Below are 24,871 nucleotides of genomic sequence, written 5' to 3'. Positions count from 1 at the left end.
AAATAAGGATGAAAAGCACTCGTATCAAAAATATGGAAAACAGGAAGTAAGTGGAGGAGAAGGAGGGGGAGAACTTTGCATAATTTAAGTATCAGAGCACAGCAGAGATACTTAAAATTTCATTAAGAATTTGATTATAGAGTATGACATGAATATAGGCATTATAATGTGCAAGTTTTAAAAACATACTTAAGCACTGAACTAGGGAATATCTTCATACACCATGAAGAATCATTCCAAGCTTCCTTTCTAAATGAAGAAGCAATTCTTAACAAGTGGTTCCAAAGAGATTAAAGCACTTCTTGCTACCTCTTTGTGTGCCTGTATGCACCCTGTACAAAGTTATTGTTTTATTGCTCTTTTCTTTGCTACCATTCCCTAGTCTGCTACCTTGCCTTCTCTAGCAGGGGCCAGGCGAATTTTTCATTACAGGGTGATTTTTCTCCTGCTGGGACTTTTCTATTGTAGGAAACACATACTTCAAAGATAATCTTGCTCCTATTGTCTGGGAGCCTTAGGAGTACTGAAATTGATATTTTAATACAATTACATAGGAGTTCAGTTTCTTCTTTCTCATATTTTTTATGCTCTTCTCAATCTTTTTCTTTTCACTGTCTTGCACTGCAGAGAGGGTCTCCACTGAACAGGGAGAATTCCTTCATTAGGACAAAGTAGCCAAGAAGAAGATCCATAAAGACACACAGTACACACACAGTGGTGAAACCATACATTTAGCAGCTAAGCACAAAAGACTAAAACATTTCAAGTTAGGCAAGAGTAGTATCAATAATTAACCACAAGCTGGGAGACCTTCATCAGTAACACCACATGGAAATGCTGAAAAGCCTGAACAGCTCATTAGGAAAGACTGACTAATAAACCCTTGCTGACCTTGGCTGCTCCTTTGAGCTGCAACTACACTTCACCATACAGAAACATACATGATACAGATTTTCTTCTGTTTGTGCATGCAGGGACATGAAAATCCAGCGAAGAACACACAAAGCAGCTAGCCACCTTACAGATGCATTTCATCTTGTAGAGGTTACAAACAACAATCTCAGCACCCTGAAGCAAAATTTTATTACCAGAAGTCAGCACATAATCCACTTCTTAAATGTTGTTAAGTACTGTGGCTCAAAGCTCTCAACACTATTTCTCATTGGACAAATTGTGAAATCCCTATCCTATGCAAGAATTCACATACGCACACACAAAACTGAGGGGGGGGAGGGGGATGGATATTAAAATTTCTTTTTTCCAGAAAGGAATGATAAAGATCCGTACCTAAGATTATCCAGGCCAGAATTTTTTCAATTGAATCTGTTAAAAAAAAAAATCCATTTGGTTCTAATAGACTATCTAAAAAAGAGAAGATTTAGACAAATTCAAATATTTTAAAATGTTTTGATTTGGTGTTAAAGCATCTAGTTTCTGATGTTCTTTCTGAAGCTGAAATGAAATTTCACTTTTACATATAAGTAGAAGATGTTTTAAATTGTCAAAATAGAATTGAAATCACCCACTTCTACAAAAGTTTTTTGATAAGCGTTCTGGCATACAACAGCTTTCAACACTATTTATCATTGCCTCCCACAGTCGAATTACAAATTTCAAAATGTTGCAGAGAGAAGCAGCACCTTTGGTTATAGTCATAATTAAAGAGCAATGGAAGCATTCACAAATGGAAGCACACTGACCGTGAGGGGAAAACCAATGGGAAAGTAAAAAGACAAAGGTCCAGGGAAGGACTTGTGAAGCATGAGAGATGTAAAAACAGATTTGTAAAAGAATGAAAAGTCGTCACATAGGCAAAGCTTTATTAATTCACTCCGTAACTGAGAAAACGTTTTTATGGTTTTGTGGTCTCAGTGAAAAATAAAAATTAATAATTTTGAAATTATCAGACAATTTTGACTGGTGCTATGACTTTACCTTTCACATTCCTTTTTCTTCCACATTTTTCAATCTTTTCTGTGGCACTTTGAGGCACTGATCTTTAATCTCAATTTATGATATGAAATTGTTTTCAAAGTTAAGCAAGTTCTTCTGTGAAAAGGAAATGACTTTCTACCCACTTCTACATTTCAGCTCTTGAAACCTTCGCAAAAATGCAAACATTACTAACGAGACCACAAAGGTCACTATGAACAGCCCATGATACATTCTTCTCCAAATGAGGCCAGCCTGTTCTTTCATAATGTCACGGGCAGTTCTACACCAACTGTATTACTGGTCATCGTTTCTTAAGTTTCAATAATATGTTCGTAACTGTGTTAGATGCAACTACAGGCATTTCTTTCTAAAATTTGCAATGAGACATTTCAAGAGATGTAGAACGATTATTTTATTATATATTTATTGTACCATTTACAAGCTATCTATAGTTTATACTTTATTGTTACCAAATATCTGTTATTGTCTTATAGAGCATATTATATAATCTGCATCATATAATATATAGTGATATTATTACAAAAATCTGTGATTAGTGGCTAAAGACGCTATTATTCCCAGTTTGGAAGTATGTAAAAGATGTGGTGAGTTGGTGGAAGCTCAATAACCTATATCAGAGAGAAAGACCCATGCATAGGGTACAGATTCATAGGACAGCAAAGGCATATTTGGTATCCTTGTGCTAAAGGGAAGAAGGAGAAATTAGGGAAAAAAACTTAACTTTTTTACCCATTTTATCAAATGAACTTACAGATTAAAAAAAACCGAAGTACACTGCACCCTTGTGCAGCTGTGTTGGATTAACTATTAAGTACTGCAATCAGAATATTGCCTTCAAGTTAATTCCTTCCTTTCAGATGTCAGTAGTCTATTTACAATATTTTGATTTAATGTTAAGTTGTTGTCATCTACTTAGTTGGTTATTAGATACTGTAGACTTGGTTCTGTGGGGAAAAATACTATTAAGGTGATGACAGCTACTACATATCCATTGAGCAACTTCGATTCTAGTTCCATAATGTGCAAACTAATTTCTGACCTAAAACTAAGACTGTGCCAGAACCACAAATAGTGGGCAGGATGTTACCACCACACATACTCTCACAGTTTAGAAGGAAGTATAAAACTTGCACACATATAGTGAAGCTGTGACATGCTTTGGGAACTTCTTCTGAAAGACTTAGCTGACATCTAGCGGGAGGAACAGGAAAAGTTAAAAATTCAACAGTGAACAGAAATAGTTTATCTTAAAAATATAAAATTCAATTTTTTGTAAATAACAGGTGACAAATTCAATAAATGCTTTGAACACAGCATCTAGTAAATGTAGTAAAACGTGAATGGGTAAAAACAAGTATTTCTCTCTAGTATATTACCTTTATCTACAGATTATCTTCATGTGGATGATTCAGTTGAATTATGTACATTAATAAACCCATTAAGAGATGCCATGAGTTATTCTGATTGTTACAAAATACAACATGGTACAGATTCATAACTAATTGACTCGGTGTAATAAATGTTGCAATCTTAATTCCATTAATATGCACGCTGCATGACTAGAATTTATTTCAAGTGACATCAAAAAAAGGAACAAAGCTTCAAGTTAGTGTGATAACATAAAGATGGCAACATAAAATAAAAACAAAACTGTCATTCACTCTCCCTGTCCAGTGACTGTTTTACATCCTTCAAGACTGCTACATTTGTTGCAACTTCAACTGGATAAAGAATCAGCACCAACCCTTTCAAACTGGTGGTCTGGGTAAAGCCCTGGTTGTACTCTGGGTATGCCGTATGAACTTTATAGGAAACAAACATAGCAATAACAAATCTTAAAGAACAAAAATCCATTAGGAATTTCATTCACATAGTCAAGGAGAAAAATAACTTCCAAAAGATATGGTACAGAAGTATAGGATACTTCCTATTCCTAAAGAGTTAAGAGATCTCTCACTTATAAGCCACTATGTACACGTTTCAAAGGACAGATTCTGGATAATTTTGCCTGCTTTCACCTTCAGAGGACAGTTTAATAATTTATTTTTGAGAACCTTCCCCTACATATACCTTCCAGGGCTCCTTAAGATTTTTCTAGGCATTTTAGAAATAACAAAGAATAAGGGTCTCACTCCTAGTCTTGTACAGAGAAGATCAACCTTCTTCATAATACAAGATATGGGATTTGGATCATTTTGCAAGAGAACTGGTTCAGAGAAATTTCTGGTTGTAGATTCCTTCAGTGCATAGTACAAAATCACATTTAACCCAAGCTTTTCTAATAATTGGGATTCCTACCACCATATTTTTCTGTTATACCCTTAAAGAATGAAATGCAGCAAGTTATTACATTAAACAACGACACAATTTTTCTTCCTTATGCATTCCCATATGAAATTTTATAATGTAAAGTTCCACAGGTGCAGCAGTATATAGTTGTTTGTTTTTTTTTTTAAATCTTAAAATAAATCTTTCCCTTCCTTCAAGTAATGAAAAGCCACAAGAAAGAGAGCACACAGACAATGTCTGGCCTTCTCTAATGCATTCCATTTTACCAGTGCAGATTCTGGTAACATAAAGAATAAACAAAAATCATGTCCCTTTGCTACTATATTTAAATATTCAGACTGAATCGATTTCAGGGAAAAGCAATAATTTTTCAACTAATCACAACATCCATGATAAAATCTTTTGAAATTAAAGACAAAATAATAAAGGCTAACAACAGAGATGCAGAGAAAAAAATATTGTTCTTTAGAATGTTTGAACATCAGCGACACAGGAGAAGGAACCTCTTGAAGTAGACAGGCTATTAAAAAAAGGGACTAAAAAAGTTTAAAATGACAGCTTTTCATTTAGAAAACTACTAAAACTTAGAAGCAGAACTAACAATTTATGATTTGCCAAAGCAGCAGGACCATGTAGCAGCTTTTGACCTTCAGATTTTACCCACCATAACAAATAACATGCTGCAGTAAGATTTGATGTTCTCTTCACAAAATTAATAACTCAGTGTTGACCTTCTTTGGACACAGGACGTATTATGAATATAGAAATTCAATATTTTCAGCTGTTTTTTAGATCATTAGTCTGGCACTATATAGAAATTTTCACATGGCATTCTACATGTTCCAGAGAAATAAACAGCTCCAAAACAACTGTACAAACAAAAAAGATGCATCTATGACGGGTCACATTCTAGTACAAGCAATTCATTGTCAAGGACATACAGAAAAAGAACAGGAACACTACTCAGATGACATAGCATTCAGAAGTCATGGAAGCATGTGATACTATAATTTATTCATCAGTACTATATACCACAGCCTGCGTGTAGACTCTGTTTCAGGAAACCCTTAAAACACTAATTGCTGGAAATGGTATACCAGGGCAACATTTCTCAGTAATTTAGTCACTATTCATCTTTTATGAACCTGATGCCTTACACCAGGCTGGGCTGAGGTCCAAAAATTAAGCAGCACACATTTAAGGAAGGGGCATGGAGCAGTGTTAGTAGAACCAACAAGGAAGAGACAATGAAGAAAATCAGACTTGCCAAAACAAAAAGAAATAAAGCAAACCGCACCATACGGGAAGAGGGCATTACCCTTACACTCTGTATTTCTTATATGTGTGCTTGCTTGCATTTCCCTGTGCTGACTTTTAAGAGATGCTGCACACACCAGACAGTCTTTGCCTCTCCTGTCCACTCCACAAGCTGCTACCATCATTCCACTCCTGTCTACCCAAAGACCTCACTGAGCTTTCTCAACTTCGTAGGGTTTACGTCCATTATGTCCTGGCCTTTGTGCAGACACAAAGACACAAATACTCTGTGTAATACAAACACTGTACGTGTACTAGTCTGATGATGGCTATATGTGAGCTGCATGACAGGGTGAATGTATCAATATAATGGATCATCAGACTCCCTGTGTTAGTAAATATGAGGTTTTCCATTCTATTTGCCTTAATGATGACAAAGAAAATACAGAACGTTGCATATTTAATGACTTGTATACTAGGGACTTAGCATATGGACCTGCATTAGAACACTGTGCAGTTATGTTTAAGAATGTATCACAATTAGCAAGAAAAGGAAGATGCTGATAATTTTTCTTTAAACCACAACTGCTTAACAAGTTCACTTTAAGTTATACTGCCACTTAAGTTCCTGCTTTTATGACAAAAAACTTCCTGTAATATTTCACTTTGCTTAGCAGAGTCTATCGTGCCAAGGGAAAGTGAGTTCTAAGATTAAATTTTGTTATTTCTGATTTTCACAATCAGAGAGTTGGTCAAATTTACACTTACAAAACCAGATATAAAATCATAGAATGGTTTAGGTTGGAAGGGACCTTGAAGACCATCGAGGTCCAACCCCCCGGCCATAGACAGGGGACACCTCCCACTAGACCAGGTTGCCCAAGGCCACGCCCAGCCTGGCCTTAAACACCTCCACGGATGGGGCCTCAACAACCTCTCTGGGCAACCTGTTCCAGTGCCTCACCACCCTCAGAGTGAAAAATTTCTTCCTAATGTTTAATCTAAACCTGCCCTCTTCCAGTTTAAAGCCGTTCCCCCTTGTCCTATCACTACATGCCCTAGTAAAAAGTCCCTCCCCAGCTCTCCTGTAGGCCCCCTTTAGGTACTGGAAGGCCGCAATAAGATCTCCCTGGAGCCTTCTCTTCTCCAGGCTGAACAGCCCCAACTCTTTCAGCCTCTCCTCATAGGAGAGGTGCTCCACCCCTCTGATCATCTTTGTGTCCCTCCTCTGGACCCGCTCCAGCAGGTCCATGTCCTTCTTGTGTTGGGGGCTCCAGAGCTGGATGCAGTACTCCAGGTGGGTTCTCACGAGAGTGGAGCAGAGAGGCAGAGTCACCTCCCTTGACCTGCTGGCCACACTTCTTCTGATGCAGCCAAGGATATGGTTGGCCTTCTGGGCTGCGATCATTATATCAATAAAGACTGTCCAATACAAAATTTCAGAGAGTCTCACAAATGGAATCACCATGCTTATTTTTCAGTCTAAAATTACAGAAAATTGCTTCTACGGAAACATGTTTCACTAGGAAAGAGTAGTAAAATGCCAGCGCCTTAATATAATAAGCAAATGTAAAAGTACTGCACTGCTGAATTAGAGCAAAGAATTTAAGAGTACAACAATAAGCAAAACTACAAAGGGGAACCATGTAAGACTGTTTTTTTTCATCATATATGCGTGCATGTATGAATTTTAACTAGGTAAATTTTAACTGACTTGGCAGTCACCTGAACACAACTTTAAGAAAGAAAGAATTAGATTCTTAACATTTGATGTTATATGTTTACACTACTGATGTGTATATGTTTACACTACTGAAATCTGTAAAATGCACTCAAGTTGGGGAAAGGAAAAAAAATCATTACAAAAGTATACCTTTAATGTTTCGATTTCTTCTTTGTGTTCCCTCTTTAAATGCAAAATGGCAGCTTGGTACTCTGTAAAAATAAAAAAGTACATTCCATTAGAGTCAGAAAACACTATGCCATCTTCAGCATAGTACATTTCATATAACACCACTGGGTCCAGAATGCAGATGTAGGTTCTCAAATAGAAGACCTTTTACAATGGTGATGGAAAAGAAAATCTGAACATAGTAACTAGGACTATTTCCTAAATCCACACGACCAGATTTTCCATGGTGTTTCTGAGAGCAGAGGATAAAACAAAGAGGTCTTCCATGCTGAGAGAGGAAAATGGGGAGAAGATACATCAGACTGAAATAACAAAGAGGAATTTTTAGTTTTACTTAGCTTTGCACATAAATGTAGAGCTGATAGGACATTATGACATACACACACGCATGTGCACACACCCACCTGAATTCTAAAAAGCATCCATTAAATACAATTATTTAAACTGAACTGTAAACATACAATAACTATACACAGGCAAATCGGATAAAAGAGCAATCAGAAATACAAACAAAGACTTGGAAAAGTATCCAACAGCAAGAGATACAAAGAGTTCTTTGTCTTAATTCTATCAGATGAAGTTAATTACAGGGTTTAAGTACCTTCACAGGGTACTAAACAGCTCTTCCATTTAGCAAAAATATAACAAAATTGAAAGCATGAAATTTAAAGCCAGAGACATTTAAATCAGCAATGAAAAAATGAGGAGGCTGGGCATCGATTACACAGGTTTAGTGATGGCTGTAATGTTAAGGTGTCGATTTGCCAAATGAACCTCTAGAACTTGGGTCTCATACTATGGATTCCCTCAGCCCATACCATGCTGCATTTGGCCAGACGAAGAAAAAGAAGACCTTTCATTACAGCTATGTAATGATTTAAGAGAAGCCTGGCTTCTGCAAGACATCGGCACAGAAGCTACAGCCCTCCTAAACAAGCAACTGGAGTTCATTCTTGGACCACCAAAGCCCCACTTCTATCTGCTTCCGAATAAAAATTGTACCAAAAGAGTATTTCCAGTTCCCTGGCTTGGCTTCTGCTACCTCAACTAGAAAAGGCATCAAATCCTAATTTAAACAAGGATTGAAAATAACCTGAAGATTTCAAATTTTACTGTCAGTGTTCTCTAACACTAAAGGGTTTGTATGGTCCCTGGAACAGTAGAACCAATAATACAGCATTAGAACATCAAAGCATGGACCAAAGCACCCGATCAGTAAAATATTCCAGTGCTTAGGTGTTTTTTTCTTTTTCTTTGTTTTACCTTTTTTCTCTTGAGAGCACATGGAGGAAAGATGAAAGGAAAGATAACCTGATCATCACCCTGAAATCTGTATGACGGGGAAGCTTTTAATGCTAAGCTATTTTTTTCAAACGCAGGTGAAGCGATATGCAAGCAGCTGAATTGATATATAAAATCAAAAGGAAAAGGGAGTGATATTTTTTAAGACACAAAATAAGAAACTTGGATGATTCCAACTAGTAACAGTATCTATCCAATTTACTCCTTCCTCTCCATCGGGCATCTACTTAGAGCTTTCCAGCATGGGAAAATTGCCTGACTGCTCTGCTGGAATCACAACCAGCAAAAGCTTTATGGACTTTTAGATTTTCCGTTGTTAATTCCTTTGACTGGTTGGTATTCCCTCTGGAGGCAAGCTCTGCTTATCCATTCGCCTAAATAGGACTTAACCAAACAGTTGCCTCAGGTCCCCAGGAAAAGTTGTGACCTTTCTGGCACCTCAGCCGGTTAAGCACTCACTCAGTTTGCAGGGCATGAACCTTATGAACATCCTGACTTGAAGTTTAGCTCTTTAACATCACATGATAACTGAAGCAAACAACAGGCTTTAAAAATACTGCTAACAATCACTTCTTAGTTTGACTAACAGAAGGATACAGATCTACAGATCTATCTTAACAAAAGATCTTCTTTCTATGTGGGATTGCCCAATGCTTAATATTCTTTGGAATCTGTGTAAGAGAGTCATAGTTCACATATGCTGACATAGACCTGCACTGGCACCACCAGCAGGTTTTTCACCATGTCTACCCATTCCCAGCCCTCTGTTGCTTCTTTTCTTATCTTGGCACAAATGTTTGCACAGTCAGAGAATGATGGAAGAACCTCCATGGATGAAACCTAACTCAGCATAAGAAGTTAAAGAATTTAAAAAAAAAAAAGTATATGTCATTTTTGTGACAGACATTTTGCAAGATACCATCATTATAAGTTGGCACATTTTTTTCATTACTTCTCCTAGCTGAAAGCTCCAAAATAAGTTCTAGAGATTGCTTTGCTTAATCTTTCTTCTAAAGCAGAGGTAAGATATAGAGTAGCAATTCTTTTATGGTCTATTCATTCCTTAAAGATATGCTTAGAAAGTACTAGATTATAAGAATTAATAAACCTAATTCATTACCTAAAACTCTGCTACCGCATAAAAGAAAGTGTATCATAAATTGATACACTGTGACATATTCAATAGATTGTCTACTATGCAATAAACAGACATCGTACATCATAAGCTTCTTTTGTTTCTTTCTACCATTAAATTTCTTTTTTAACTAGAAGAAACTACCTATTGGATAGAAGCTGATACCCAGCAAAGTACCTTTTTAATTCTTCTCAAGCAAACATTTGTTTTTGTGTGTAAGATATTATAATGAAAAAGAAATCACATCACAATTATAGTTTTGTATAATACAAAGTAACTCATGCCCATTCCTTTCATATTTTTTGCGAAATCACCTTAATTTGGTATAATTCTACATGGATAGTTAAAATTCCAAGAAAATATCCTGCACACAGAGATGGCAATCTGAATCATTAAAACACTGAAGAATTTGACTAGAAAGAATAATCACATCCATATAATTTCAAACATCAGTTTCCAAAAATACTGGAAACAGAATAATAAAGTTTAATTATGCAATGGTGTTGGGATGCTGCTTAGAATGGTAAAATCACAACAGCAAAGTAAACAATAATGACATGGTAATGGAAGGAACTGCACTGCAAATGAAATATAGGTCAGGCTTTATAAACTACCGAGTTCTTAAATTCCATTTAACTCACAAAACAGATTCATCTAGACTACAGAAACAATCCAGAAATGCTGTAAAATCTAAATTATCGAGTGATTTGTCTAGGTTACAAATTAACTATGCCAGAGTTTAAGAAATTTGATAGTGCTCTGCGTGTACCCAGCCTGATTCTCACATAATTACTGTAATTCATCCAGACTTATTAGTTAAGACACATGAACATATGTGGATAGTTCTCAGAGGCAGCTGAGAAACAAGGTTGCAACTGAACTGTATGACTTCCTACTTACTGGTGCTGCAATACCTTAAGGACCTTCAAGACCACCATCGAAATAAAGCTTCTAATCACAGCACCACAGAACGGCTGATGTTGGAAGGGATTTCTGGAGGTCATCTGGTCCAACCCCACCCCCACCACCCTAGAGCTGGTTGCCTGGGACCACATCCAGACTGCTTCTGAATGCTTCCACAAATCTCCATCCCCCTCATCCTCTCTGGGCCACCTGTGCCAGTTCTCAGTCGCCCTCACAGTGAGAAAGTGTTTCCCGATGTTTAGACGGACCCTTCAGTGTATGCTCACACTAGTCCTGTCACTGGGCACCACTGAAAAGAGCCTGGCTCCCTCTTCGTTACACCCTACTTTATAGCTCCAAGCTGATCCGTGTCACAAGGTGACTCTTTACTGTATTCCGTGCCAGCACACGCCCAGTTTGCGTAATGTCAGGGGGGGTTGTATTTTTTGAGGTTTTAAAGTCTTTTGTTACGCTGGGTAACAGAAGGCTGATTGTCCAAACACCCTGTTGTATTTGCCTGGTCGCCAAACAGCCCGCAGGGAAGACAGTGGCTATGGGGCGTAAGTCAGCCAGCTATCCCTAACGCAGATACTACTCTGAAGGGCTTTTGAAACAAACAAATCAGATACAAATCAGATGGCAAGTGATCCTATCCTGAAAAATGACCACAAGCAAATTAGGATTTCATTACTGAGAAAACAATTAAGAATGTTAGTCCCTCACATAAGGCAAACAAGCAAACAAGTAAACAATCTCACTGCACAGACTCAGCTCCAACCAGCTCTAACTTTTAATTTTCATTTACTATTTCTAATTTACTATTTTTTCCTTTGTTTTGAGAAGGCTGTATCCCAAGGAAAAAATAGTAAATGATGGAATTTGTTGCCCATTCGGGCATACTCTTTACTTATGCAACTTGATGCTTCCTACAGTCAATAACTATAACCCATCACAGCTAAAGCAAACTTTCATAAAACTGGATGTTTTTTTCCGAAGATATTGAAATAAAGCAGATATACATTATAAAGTCTTAAATAAATACAAATAATTGTTACATCTGCTGGTAGTTAGCAATGTCTTTAAAAATACCAGGTTTGTGAAAAATGTTCCACTAAAATAATTTTTTTAAAGTTACATGAAAGTTGGCCAAGTACACAGGAAGCTGGATAGAGGCGTCCATGAAAACTAAGGATATGCAATGATACGACAGTGAGAGTTTTCCCTTTTCTATGTTGTTGTTGGAAAAAATAAATCAGTTAGTTAGTCATTGTAAAAAAAAAAATCTCCTTACTGTGAAACTTCCATTTATTCCCATGTTTTGCTGTAGTCAGTAAATAGGACAGGTATCTAACACAGTCTTGCTAATCATATGGATTTATCAGATAGATGAAAATTCTACTTGGACCTCATTATCATAAGAACGATAATGATGAAAAAATGACCCTTCCCTCCACCACCACTACCACTTTTCTGCACTTTCATCCTTTGCGTTCATACTTTCTGTCTCTAGGACTTGCCACATGTATTTTGCATCCAATGCACAACTTACACCAACATTAAACCGTGAAGATCCTCTCTTCACATAGAAGCAGGACAGAGAGATGCCTGTGGTCTAGACCAAATCACTTTTCCAAGTTCTGAGTTCTATCCAGATCACTTTCAGGGGAATAGTTATTACCCAATGAAGGTACCTGGGGATTATCCCAGCAATCAGATTTTACAGAAAAGCTGCACTAAGGCATAATAAGGGAAAAAATAGCTACATAAGTAAAAGAAAATACCTAGTTTGGGAAGATAAGCTCATTGTAGACCATTAAAGCAGCAGGATGCTGGAAAAAGGAGCTGAAGCTCTTACCAGAAACTGATTTGGTTCCAGAAGACACTCCAAAGTGCAGTGAATTAAGCAAAAACACCTTACTTTGGGATTACCCATGTCACATATTCCTAATTTACAGGGGTTTGGGGACACAATACAAAGTCTATTTTTGTTCCTATTTCTACAGGCCCCTGAAGAGCTAAACTGAGAACTGCCGCAGCGCAGAGCTGTGTGACTGTGAAATCCAAATCATTCCGTTTCATAGTGAACAAAATTATATGTCTGTTTAGACAAGCCAAAAGCCTATTTTGCCTAGTATCCTGTCTCAGTAGCCAAAAAGCAAGTGATGTATAAAAATTTAAAAACCAGCAAAAAGTTACTAGTACTTTTCCAGTATGTTTTTCCAGCAACCTGATTTGCAATTCAGGAACTTTCTGAACCAGAAAATTTGTTTGCATATTTAATAGTTCGCAAGTGGATTCCTCTTCCATGAATGTGCATTGCTGATCTTAAAAATCCTGCAAGCAGACAACGTCCTGCAGCAAAGAATTAATTGAACATTAGGTAAAGAGCCTTTTGTTTATTTTGATTCTGCACCAGTTAGGTTCATTTGATGTCTCCAATTCTTGTGCTGCAAGAAATAGTGAACAACTGTTCACCATCTACCCATTTGCTGTTTCTTATGATTTTAGAGATCTCCATCATATGCCCCCTTGACTGATCCTTCTCCAGTTGAAAGAATATTAGTCTACATAGGCTTTCCTCATAGAGAACATGTTCCATATTGTTGATCAAAGTTGCTGTTCTTCCCTGACCAGAGTTCATTATTCTATACGTATTTGGGATTTTTCTTCCTCAAGTGCACATCTTAATAGCTCTGTATTTTGGATTTCCTTTGTCATTTTATTGTATAGTCCCTCAATCTTATTTATTTATTTATTTATTTATTTATTTATTTAATTCTTACGAAAAAAATTTGCATTCTGATGAGAGAATGCCAAATTTGCATTCAGGTCTTATCTTGACTACTCTTACTAGCTTCCTATCAGCTGCAAGCTTCCCCTTCTCAAGTCTCACTTTTCCAGTTCATTTATGAATATGCGCAGAGTGTAGAGTTGCACGTTTGCTGATGATACAAAACTGGGAGGAGCTCATAAGTTGGAGGGTCTTGCTGCCCTTCAGAGGGACCTCCACGGGCTGGAGAAACTCTGTGACAGCAACCTCATGAAGTTCAACAAGGGGAAGTGAAAGTCCTGCACCTGGGCAGGAACAACCCCAGGCACCAGTACATGCTGGGGGCCAACCAGCTGGAAAGCAGCCTTGCAGAAAAGGACCTGTGGGAAACCAAGTGGAGCATAAGCCAGCGATGTGCACTTGCAGCAAAAAGGCTAACAGTGTCCTGGGCTGTGTTAGGAGGAGTCTTGCCAGCACGTGAAGGGACATGATCCTTCCCCTCTACTCAGCGCTATCGAGGCCACACCTGGAGTGCTGTGGCCAGTTCTGGGCTCCCCAGTCCAAGACAGATACGGAGCTTTTTTAAATCTAGCTCGATATACGCATTCCAATATTCACTGTACATTAAATGTTACCTCTTGTAAAATCATAATAGATCTTTTTTTGTATTATTTGTTTGAAAAAATACTCTACTACAGATAAATATAATTATGATTAAAACAAGAAAATTGGGAATAATTTCCATAATGAGTAAATATATTATACATTCCAGACACAAGAAAATAGATCTCTGATTTCTTGAAAATCTGAAGGAGATGGAGAAAATGTAAAATTAGCCACTTCCACTGGGTGGCAGTTTTGTACTCCATTAAATAACCTTTTTCTTTCTTTTTTTTTTTCCCCTGAAGTCAAACTATAATTCACCAATTTATGGATATAGATATACTGTTCTCTTATTCTGGATGTGAACTTGTTATCCCATTAGTTTTTCATCTAGATTTTTATTTTAATACACCTTTTGTCTTACCTTTTTCCTAATGATCAGCTTGTTAGATTTTATTTGATAGTAACATATACATTTGAAATGTCCTTGTTCAACTGTATGTTTTTAGAAGGTGCTTGGAAAAAAAACCCCACAATTTCTGGGTGATCAACTAGACTAATGTCGCGATCTTGCTCTGCCACACATAGTCAATATTAGAAAGTATCATAACTTTACTTCCAGTCATACTATATTTGGTTCTGCCTACACACAACTGCACTAAAATTAATTATAAATAGTATTTTATCTGATTTTAAACAAATATTGCAAAGACAGAACCAGTGCAAATCTGGTAACATTCTTCCTTAGCTAACTTCCAGTTTTGGTATCAGTCTGTTTCATGATTTTAAAGTATGCTGGCAATATGGATCACAGAAATATAACATTGATTAAAAAGATATCAGTATATCAGGAAAAGAAATTTGGATCTAAAAGTGATATACCCACTAAATACCCACTGCAAGGAGGAAGCAACTCTCTGTCCTGTAATTGCATCAAACATAGTATGTAAAGAGATAGGAGAATTATTGTGGAAGCACAATGGAAAAGCTGAAGAAGCAAAACAAAACAATTAAAAGTGGGTGAATAATTAAGATGGACAAGATGGACAAGAGGTGAACAAAGGGCTTAAAACACTCTAAGAAGGCCAAAATGGAATTTGTAGAATCACAGCCATCAACTGTGTGAAAACAACAGAGTATCATGTGTTGTGAAACAGTGTACAAATTCCTACACTAAAGAACATTATGGGTGTACAGGTACAACAGCAGAAAGTTTTATTCACATTCTTTTGAATAGCAATTTAAAAACAAAAGTACCTGGAACCCAAAAAGTTGACGTATACCAAAACTTACATATGGAGAAAAAGATAAGGCAATTGAGATAGGTTGCTTATTCTGATGTAAGTTACACAAAAAGCTAATACTTTTAAATAGTTACTGTATTTCATAACTATGAGTTTTAAACTTTAACACAGAATAATCTGAAACAAAGGAAGATGTGTTAAATATATTGGACTAATTTTTACAGTACCATGTCTTCTAAAATTTTTTGCCCTCAAAGCCAATCTTGCAAATAAAATGTGTAACACACAACTGCTCAAATCTACCCTTAATAATCATAAACCCCAAGTATCTAAAACAGCAGCATATTCTAGTATAATTAGGCCCTTGATATCTGAATATGAATGAGTCCATCAGTATTTACTGCCCCAAATGTTCAGCTTTAGTGTTTACCGTGACCTTCTAGGATAAACTGGTCTCTAGGCAATACACCCATCACTTCTGTGGCCCTCTTTGGGTCTGTGGTTTCTACAGAGAAAGTTGAGATAGGATATTGAGGTGTTAAGGATATTGAATGGAGGGTTTATTTTGAGCTGGCTTCTTTAAAACACACAGAATTCCCAAATAATTACACCTCTAATCTTTTTAGCTACAAATTCAGAAGACTTTCAAAATTTGAAACATGTATCTGTATGATCAGCAAATATTGTTTGCCATGTTCAAGAAGTTGCGTAGGACAGAATTCTCTTACCTCAGAACCCCAGATTTTTAGACTAGAGATGAGGGGTGGATTTTCTTTTTCTGTTCCATGAACAACTCTGATGTTGTTTATTTATTTGTTCCATTGGAAAGGAGGGAAAAAACATGAGATTTTTATCAGATGGACAAACGTAATAGCTTGCTCATTTGTCCAGTCTCCAAGCAGGCAGTAAATCATGAGTGGCCTGTAACTCTGAATACCTAAGTGTTTCTAGGACCTCCACATCACCACCAGAGTCCTGTAAGGTAGGGCCTTCTTCGAGTGAGGGAAATGGGAAATGATAGCAATTGAATTGGCAGGGAGAGATGAGTTTGTCAGACCAGACTCTCCAGAAGTCCACTTAATGACAGTGTACATAAACAATGTAACTTTCCTACCCTAAGATCATTGATGGCGTGCACAGGGAAATTCTAACAAATCCAATGTAAGTTGCTTTAATTAATGCAAAAATGTCTGAACACTGTCTTATTTCCTAAGAAGTATTCATGCAGCTGTAACAAACATGAGTGGACTGTCATTATGAAACTTCAAAGGGAATAGGACAGGGCTTCAAAGTCCTTAGGATTTATTTCTTCTAATATGATGTCCACTTGCATCATCATCTAAATGGTGTTTCATGGTAGCATTAAGGACTAACTTGTTATTCAGTGATACAATGCATCAAGACTTTATCCTGGTCATAAGTTTTGTTTGTAAGTCTTGTAAAATAATCACGTTGAATATTCACCAACAACACCTAGCATTCTTAACTCAACTACAAAAAAGGATCAAAAAAAAAGAAAACAGATCTTAATCCTTGGAAAGTTTTAACTCAGCTATACTGCAATTGTTTGAAAAGCATGAGAACAGGAAACTGCTTAATGAATAAAGAAACAATGATCACGCACAAACAGTATAATGACAGTTTCTTAACTTACATAAATAAAGACGACAGGCTAGAGATACTGAGGCAATACATTACACCAAAAGGAGGACAGGAAAGAATTTCTTGTTCTTCAGAAAGGTTTTTTTAATTACTAGAGCATCGGTATTTCATCATTTGAGAATGTCTTTAGGAAGCTTTTATTCAAATATTTATTTTAGCAAAAAAGGCAGACTGACATTTCAGAGTACTTTATGTGCGTTACAGGTTACATAAAGTCAGTATCAAAAAAGCAGCACATTTATAAAAAGTACACAGGTTCACCACCCTCATGACAACAGAATTAAACTAGTCAGTCTTCACCTAAAATACCACAAAACCTCCCCATCTCAGCTGTCATAGAAAGACCCTCCAGAAGATGTCGCTTTCTCTCATTTCCACATACACAGAAAAATAGAAATGCTTTGAAACGTGCCTCGTTCAGTTATGTCAGTTACTTCAGCAAGCAACTGCAGAATTGACAAGTCATTGTAGAAAAAAGATTAATACTATCAGAAAATCCTTTTTTAAGATAAACTGAGTTCCAACTCAGCTTCAGTTAGTCATCACACATTCAATAATAATTCAGTAATTCAAAGGAGCTGCTTAAAAGGAGTTTCCAAGTCACCAGAGTTTGCACAAAATAAGTTCCTTAAGCTTCACTTGAAATCCAGCAATGGCTCTGTGTGTCCTACTCTTGGTGGGATACAAAACTGAGCAAGAAAGACACAGCACGGGCTATGTCTGAAATAAACTTCCATAGATCAGGTTAGTGTTGTTCATTCCCTTTCTTAAAGCACAATTAAATCTCCTTTTCCTTCAAAAGATATCCCTACTGATTCATTGCTAATGCCATTACCCGTCAGGATCTAATCAGCCCTCACACAGTTTTCGATGGGATTTTATTGTATTTCTTTGGCAGTGTTAAATGTGCTCTTGTTTTGAATAAGGACCAGTGTATGTTCAAATACATCAAGGTTATGGAAAAGTAAAAAGCTATCATACCTTCAATCCTTCCAAACTGATTAGTACTAAACAAGTAAACACGTCAAATTTCACTCTTGTACAAAAAGCTTCAGTTCCCTTTTTTTATGTGCAATATTTATTCAAATCAGTAAAAGTATGCTGCTACAATATTTCTCATCATTTATTAACTCACTTCACCTTGTCTTTTTCTGAAATTCAGCCGTTACCTCAGTTTTATATAAGACACACCTCACAATGGAGGACCATAGCCCACCAACTTGGAAAGAACTTTTCCAGCTCAATTTCACCACACCTACAGTCTTTGCTTCAAAGATGTTTAGAATAAGCACTGCCAGATTATAACTAGCCCAATTATTAGGCATATTAGATTATCTGTAAAATGGGTTACCTTTACCTAGGGTTTGCTCACAGACAAGAGAAAGAAGGAAAAAAGAAAAGAAGAAGAGAAAGTAATACATCAGTTCTCAATTGTGAAGTCCTTCCAATCAGACTTCAAATCTTAACTTCGCAAAATTCCACACTCAGCATTGTGGGATGGATCTGAAAGTCAAATAAACCAATTTAAGTTCCACTCACTTTAGTGGGATGGCGGCCACTGAAACTGATGTAAGCTAGAATTCTGAGAAATGTTCCTCATTTACATTGCAGACCTTCTGTAGTCTTTATTGAATTTTTATTCCTAAACAGTGGTAGGCACCGCAGACTCAGCTTTTACAATTTTTGTTCCATCAAGGAAAGGTAAATACTGCCTTTACAGTAACAAAAGAGACCAAAGACTAGACAGAGACGGACAACGTTACACTGTTCCACCCACCTGGTGGTCCCTCCTTGTAAAGCTTTAGGTGAGCTAGAGACAAAAGCATAAGTAAGATTGTATTTAAGCTTCACACAGGGAATTTATATTTTTACAGTCATGAAATACGTATCCTAACAGGGAGTCTAGCAGACTCCCTGCTTTCCATTTATTATTACAAACATATACCTCGGTCAGTATTTTCAGCTCCCATTTGTATCATTTTGTCTTGCAAAAAATTATCAACTGTCTATTAATTGCTTAATTTCTTTAGGGTTCCTAGATATTAGCACTGTCCATCAAATCAAATCAAAAGGAAATAGCAAGTATTTAAATAAGTTTCTGCCATGTAAAAAATCCCATGGACATTCCTTAGTTAACCATAGGCCACATGTAGTAACACTTACTATGAAAACAAACTTGAAAATATCTCTATAAAGTTCTCAGCTCAATATATACACAGGATTGCATATCACACACTGGAAAATGATTAAATAACTTATTCTATTTGTTCCTCAACATTTTCAACTAGAAATAATAATGGTGCTCACTCATTATTGTCTTTTCATGTTGCTTGGTAAAGCAAGGAGAGCAATGCAGATCAGAAAGCTTAGCCTCTTCCGACAGATTCATTCCATACGATATGTATGGGGTGGGAATGCTTTCAAGAATTCCTAGGTTTGCTTTTTAAAACATGCACTTTTTAAAAAAATGATAGACTGTGCAATAACAGTGGCTGATGTATGACCTATGCCATGAGGTGGTAGAAATCAAGCATATTACTAATGATTAGTAAAGTATCAGGCATGCTTCACTGTTTTACAAAGAAAATACACTATAGAATGCATATTTTTCCTTAATGCATAGAAAACCAAACATGAAATAAAATCTGGATGCTTTGGACAACCTACGCAATTTACGCAAATGCTTAGTGTATGTACAGTTGTATAATCCAGGGAAATTATCTGAATTCATAGCAGCAATAACATTTACAAACATACACAATACATGCTCATGTAAACCTTTGTCACGATACTGAGCAAGCTGCACTGTTCACCACCATTTCTAAAAGAAAAGGTACAAGCATTCACCTGTAAATCTGGTGCCCTGAACAATTAGACTGCAACTTTGGGAATACTGGATACAGTGGGTCACAATGTTTCGAAGGGCAATTTTCATTCTCCAAAAGTGTTGAAAAAGTATACACACTCAAATATTATTCAGTATTATTCTATTTGTGTTCAAAACTATGCTGTGCAAAAATTACCTTTTCTTCTTTAATAATAAAACTTACCTACTTGAAAAATTTTAAATAAAATCTTATATGAAAACCTTTCACACAGAAATCTCCATAACTCACATTTCAAATAGATGAGTTGCTCCTCAAACTTTACATAAGCAATTTAGGAACCTTCTCTGCCATGATCTCAAAACTTCAAGTTGAAAGTGGAAGCTTTGAAAATAAATTACCTTCTTTGAAGGTCAATGACCTTCTGGTCAGAACATTCACTTCTGTAAAAAAATCTTACGTATTAAATGCAGTATGTGGAAACATGTAAAATAATGTTAACACAAATTAAAAGTAATTAGAGAACAAAAGCTGGAAAACTTGAGTGCAATCTACCTCTCTTGAGAGGTACCACACCCTGTAGCATAAAGGAAATCATTAACTTTTAATTAAGATGATTCATTAAATTTGAGAATAGTGAGGGTTTCTTAATCTTTTCGCCCTTCTTGGCAACCTTGGTCCCATCATTTTCAATACTCCCTTTTACTACAGGCTTTGCTTCCTCCTCCATTGTTTCCCCATGTAGTTTTCCCCTTTATCCACCAGGTGTCAGAAGGGAATCTACTCACCAAAGCTGCACCTTTGTTATTATTTATATATTTATTTTTACACGCACATTGATGGGACCTTCCAGGCCTTTTCAGGCTACCATCCTAGAAAGCAGTAAATGTGCAGGCTTTTCTTCCAAGAAACATAGTCATGAGCGACTTTTAAAACATGTAATGTGTTCAGTCTTGGAATGGTGTTTATAAAGACTCATTTTTACACAGAAGTAACACTGGGAGAAATACAGACATTTATTTGAAACGCTACATGAAAGCAACACTTTAAATAGAGAAATTGTTGCTTACACATTTTTTACAAGGTATTTGGTCAGTGAAAGCCCAAAGCTTAGGTTTATAATAAGCTGCCAGACAGACTTCCTTAAACTTTCAGAACACCATTTTGAACAAGTTTTGCATTTAAGCATCCTTTTAGAACTAGGAAATTAAAATTTGTTTGTGCTTAAATAAATTCTTGGAATCACCTATTTATGGATAAATCCCCTATGGACAGGGGATTGGCTAAAACAATACTGAATGTAGTTTCGACAGATTATTCTAATCCTTCTTCCCTCACCCCATTCCATCTACTCCTATCTGTTCTCCTTTGTTTATTTCCCATTGAACCTGAACTCTTTACAGTCCCATCATTCAATACAAATAAGGATGTCAATTCCCCAGACTGGGAAATGAGCAGACATCCTTCACTTCAATTTTTTTTTTTCTTTTTTTTTTTTTTCAGACTTTTAAGGGAAGGAAGAACCTCCAAGCCTAAAATTTCAATGATTTTCAGCACCTTAAAAGTTCTGGTACAGTGAAAATATGGAAGATGGGAAGAAGGGAGACAGATGGAGAGGGCCGTGCAGAGAATAAACAGTGCTAAACAAGTCAATAGTCCAGTATCTAAATACTGTCTGGATATTGAGATAATGCAGAAAATTTAAGAGTTAACTTACTACAGAAAATGAAGTAACTTCACAACACTCATTTAATTCCCTGAGAACAATACCCACAGAAAAGCAGCGTCCTGAAGGAAAACCCAGCTACCCCTTGATTCTCTCTTATGGAAATGAAGAAAAGAGTTCTTACTCTTTCTGACTGCCCGGCAGTATAAAGCACTATTCAGAAAGAGTCACCTGAGTGACTTATCTACTTGATTGTTCCTCTCTGGTCACAGGTGAGGTTACAGCTACAGTTCATTTACCTGACAGCAGAAATGAATAGTTTCGCTTGTCATTTTCACCCTCCCAGGAAGGCAACTTTAGAGGTACTGCTGCTGGGGACATTCAACATGATTTCTTCTCAATAAACGTCCTGCCTCTTATTTACAAAACCACTCTATTAGGGGATCACATCACCAATGCAATGTGGTAAACAAATAACACCTTATCAGCAAACACGAGGAACAAATTTATTGCAGGATTTCTTCGATGAGTTACAGCCTCTATCTACTTCATCTAGCACAAATTTAAAATACAAAGCACTTATTCTAGATTTATAACACCTTTGCAATCACCATATACTATCTATAGGAAGCATACGTTGAGAATGCTTCTATACTATACATGCAGTGTAAGTGTGTATTTATTCACATGTGGGTGAGTGTAGGCACACTACATATCCACATATATAGGCTCACCGCTTCCCAAATATATTCTCAGCAGTTCTCAAGTTTAGAACCGTTGGCAAACTTAAAATATGGACAGATACAAGACTAAGATATGTACAATAAGTAGGTTTGGGTTTTTTACAGATAAGGGTACGTGTCTGTGCCATAGAAGAGGGGGCAAACTTGGCAGGGATGATACTGAATTTAACTGCAAAGAAGTTCTACATCCAAGTGCAAATTTTCAGAAACCATCATGGTGTTCAGACTCAGGGTTGCCTTTAGACTAGTATCTAAATCTCTCATGTTTAAATGCTGGCCCAAACAGAACTTCAGATCACGCGAACAGTGAGACTGGAGAACAGGAAAGGGCATTCAATAAAACTCAGAGGCATTTCTGTTGTACAAAGAGCCTGATATATTTTGAAATAGAACCATGGAAATAAAATACAAAGTCATTCTTCTTGTGCTGTACACAATTGCTCTTTCACTGTGTTTCAATTATATAACAGGAATCATCTCATAAAACCCTGTGACTATTTTGGGTCCCTGCAACGTCACATTGGTAGGACCAATAGTGGTGCCAACATTTCAAAATAAAAATTACAGTAAAAGAAATAATTCACAGAACTTGCCTTCCTTATATTCAGGTAATAGATTAATCTTCTCACTAGGAAAAAATGTAGTTTAAAAATCAGGATTCTACTTTGAGTGGACTAAAGCTGTTCTGTATGTGAATTCTTAAGCACGCTGGTATCTATGGCTCCACAGATGTATGCATCCAGATATGGCTTTGTAGACTGTAAACCACATCCTTGTCAGGCACCTGCTGCAATAAATGCATCCAGACTCAAAACCAGTAGGTGTCCTAAAATTACTACATTTCTATACACAGTATGCATAATGGAAATAAAGCAGGGATTTTTATTGAAAAAGTGGAGCATAACTCTTCTTCCATCTCACCTTGTAATAATATAATCCTCAGTTTACAGGAAGACATGAACATTTTATCACATGGCCTTAGGCACAGTTACAACACTGTGTTATTTTTTTGCAGATTTAAGTTTAGGAGGTCAGTATTCTTTTCCATTCTGCATCTCTATCTAATGCTAATAGCCTATAAACAGAAAAAGAATTTAATTTGCCTTGAAAAATAGGTCAGGATTCTTATCCCACTTTTATGGATGGGTAAACTGAAGCTTGGAAAGGTCTTACAACTTCCCCGAAGTCACTCCAGAAAGTAACAAAAGGACTGTAAATGGAATGCAAGCATCTTAACAAGAAATCTTCAGCATTAACAGGTGCCTATCTTTTTGTTCCTATCTGAAGAGGCACAGTATGAATAATAGTATCGGCTCAGGAGGCAAGAGAAAAGCAAAAGAAGTTTCTGCTGCTTGCTTGTTTTTGAGGTCATTTTTTAACATTTTCAAAGTAAATCCTACCAGACAGGGATGCAAGATATCTGGAAAAGTGGCTGCTGCATTGATCAGCACATGCACAACCCATTTGTCTTAGACAGTGGAGATTTCCAAGCAGCATTATGCCCAATACCTTCCAAATCCATAAAATTACAGCTTTAGTTGCTATAAGTAAGGGGAGAAAATGTCATTGTTACTCCAGAGGAATACAATATGGCTACAACAATCTGGCTTGTAATAAAAAATTCAGCTTCTCAATACCAAGCTAGTGTATGTCAGAATATGAAACACTGACATAACATGGCCAATATGCCTGTCATGCTGCACAATAAATGCAACAGAATATAGTAAAATAATTTACAAAACTGTTATGCAGCCTACCTGCGCTCTAAGGTCACATCAAATTGGACAGCGACCAATCACAAACACACTATCTTTGACCAGTGCATAACATCCTACTTGCTGTAGCCCTGCTTTATCTAATTCATTACAATAAAATTTATAATAGAATCCCAGAACTAAAGCCCAAATACCACACTGAAATCAAATAAACTGAAATTACTAAAAGAAATGTCTTTTTTTAAATTTTATTTTAAGATGAAACCAACTGTTAGCAGCCACTGTTACAACAGCTTCCTTCAGGACACTAACATCATTAAGCATTATGTCTTTTTTAGAGACAAACACAAATTGTTCAAGGCCGCAAAGGAAATTTATGTTAAAGAAAGATAAGAAATCATGTTCTTATGCCTCATCTCTTCATTCAGACCATTACGCTGCTCTTTCTGTCACATAAGCTGGTTACTCTCTGCACTTACATCATGACCATAAAGTGATTTTCTTGCTGGGAACCCAGAGCATAGGCAACTAAGGTTTTAATATATTTGAGACTTGGCAAATAAACCTCTGCCGCTATTCTGTATTTCATTCACCATCTACTTAGACACTTTTTGTTCAATAAGAGCTTTCTCAGTCACCTCTTGATTTTCTTATTTACTCTGAAAATTGCGCTTGGAGCATCACAGACTGTTATAGAAATTGTGGCACCATAGAGACAGCATTACCTCACTGCAGATTTAAGGATGATGAATCGGCAGACTGTGAGACAGCAGGTTTTTTAATGTTAAATACAGACATTTGAATTAACAAGAAAACATGTAATGAAAAAAAGCACTAAACGGATTAATGTTTCAACTTGATTCTTTTTCAACATTTTCTCCAGCAGGAA

The 24,871-nt window shown here is 36.6% G+C and overlaps 1 protein-coding gene across 1 annotated transcript in view; it reads right to left on the bottom strand.

Annotated features, from left to right (window-relative positions):
- FMN1 (formin 1) overlaps window positions 1-24,871 on the bottom strand; it is a 139,783-nt gene that overhangs the window by 107,273 nt on the left and 7,639 nt on the right. Inside the window, exon 3 of the mRNA XM_009886913.1 lies at window positions 7,376-7,437. Coding sequence (XP_009885215.1) covers window positions 7,376-7,437 — 62 coding nt within the window. The remainder of the gene's footprint in view (window positions 1-7,375; window positions 7,438-24,871) is intronic.

Source organism: Charadrius vociferus, unplaced genomic scaffold, assembly GCF_000708025.1.
Source record: "Charadrius vociferus isolate BGI_N301 unplaced genomic scaffold, ASM70802v2 scaffold14, whole genome shotgun sequence".
Lineage (NCBI taxonomy): Eukaryota > Metazoa > Chordata > Aves > Charadriiformes > Charadriidae > Charadrius > Charadrius vociferus.
This window is presented reverse-complemented; position numbering and strand designations above follow the sequence as displayed.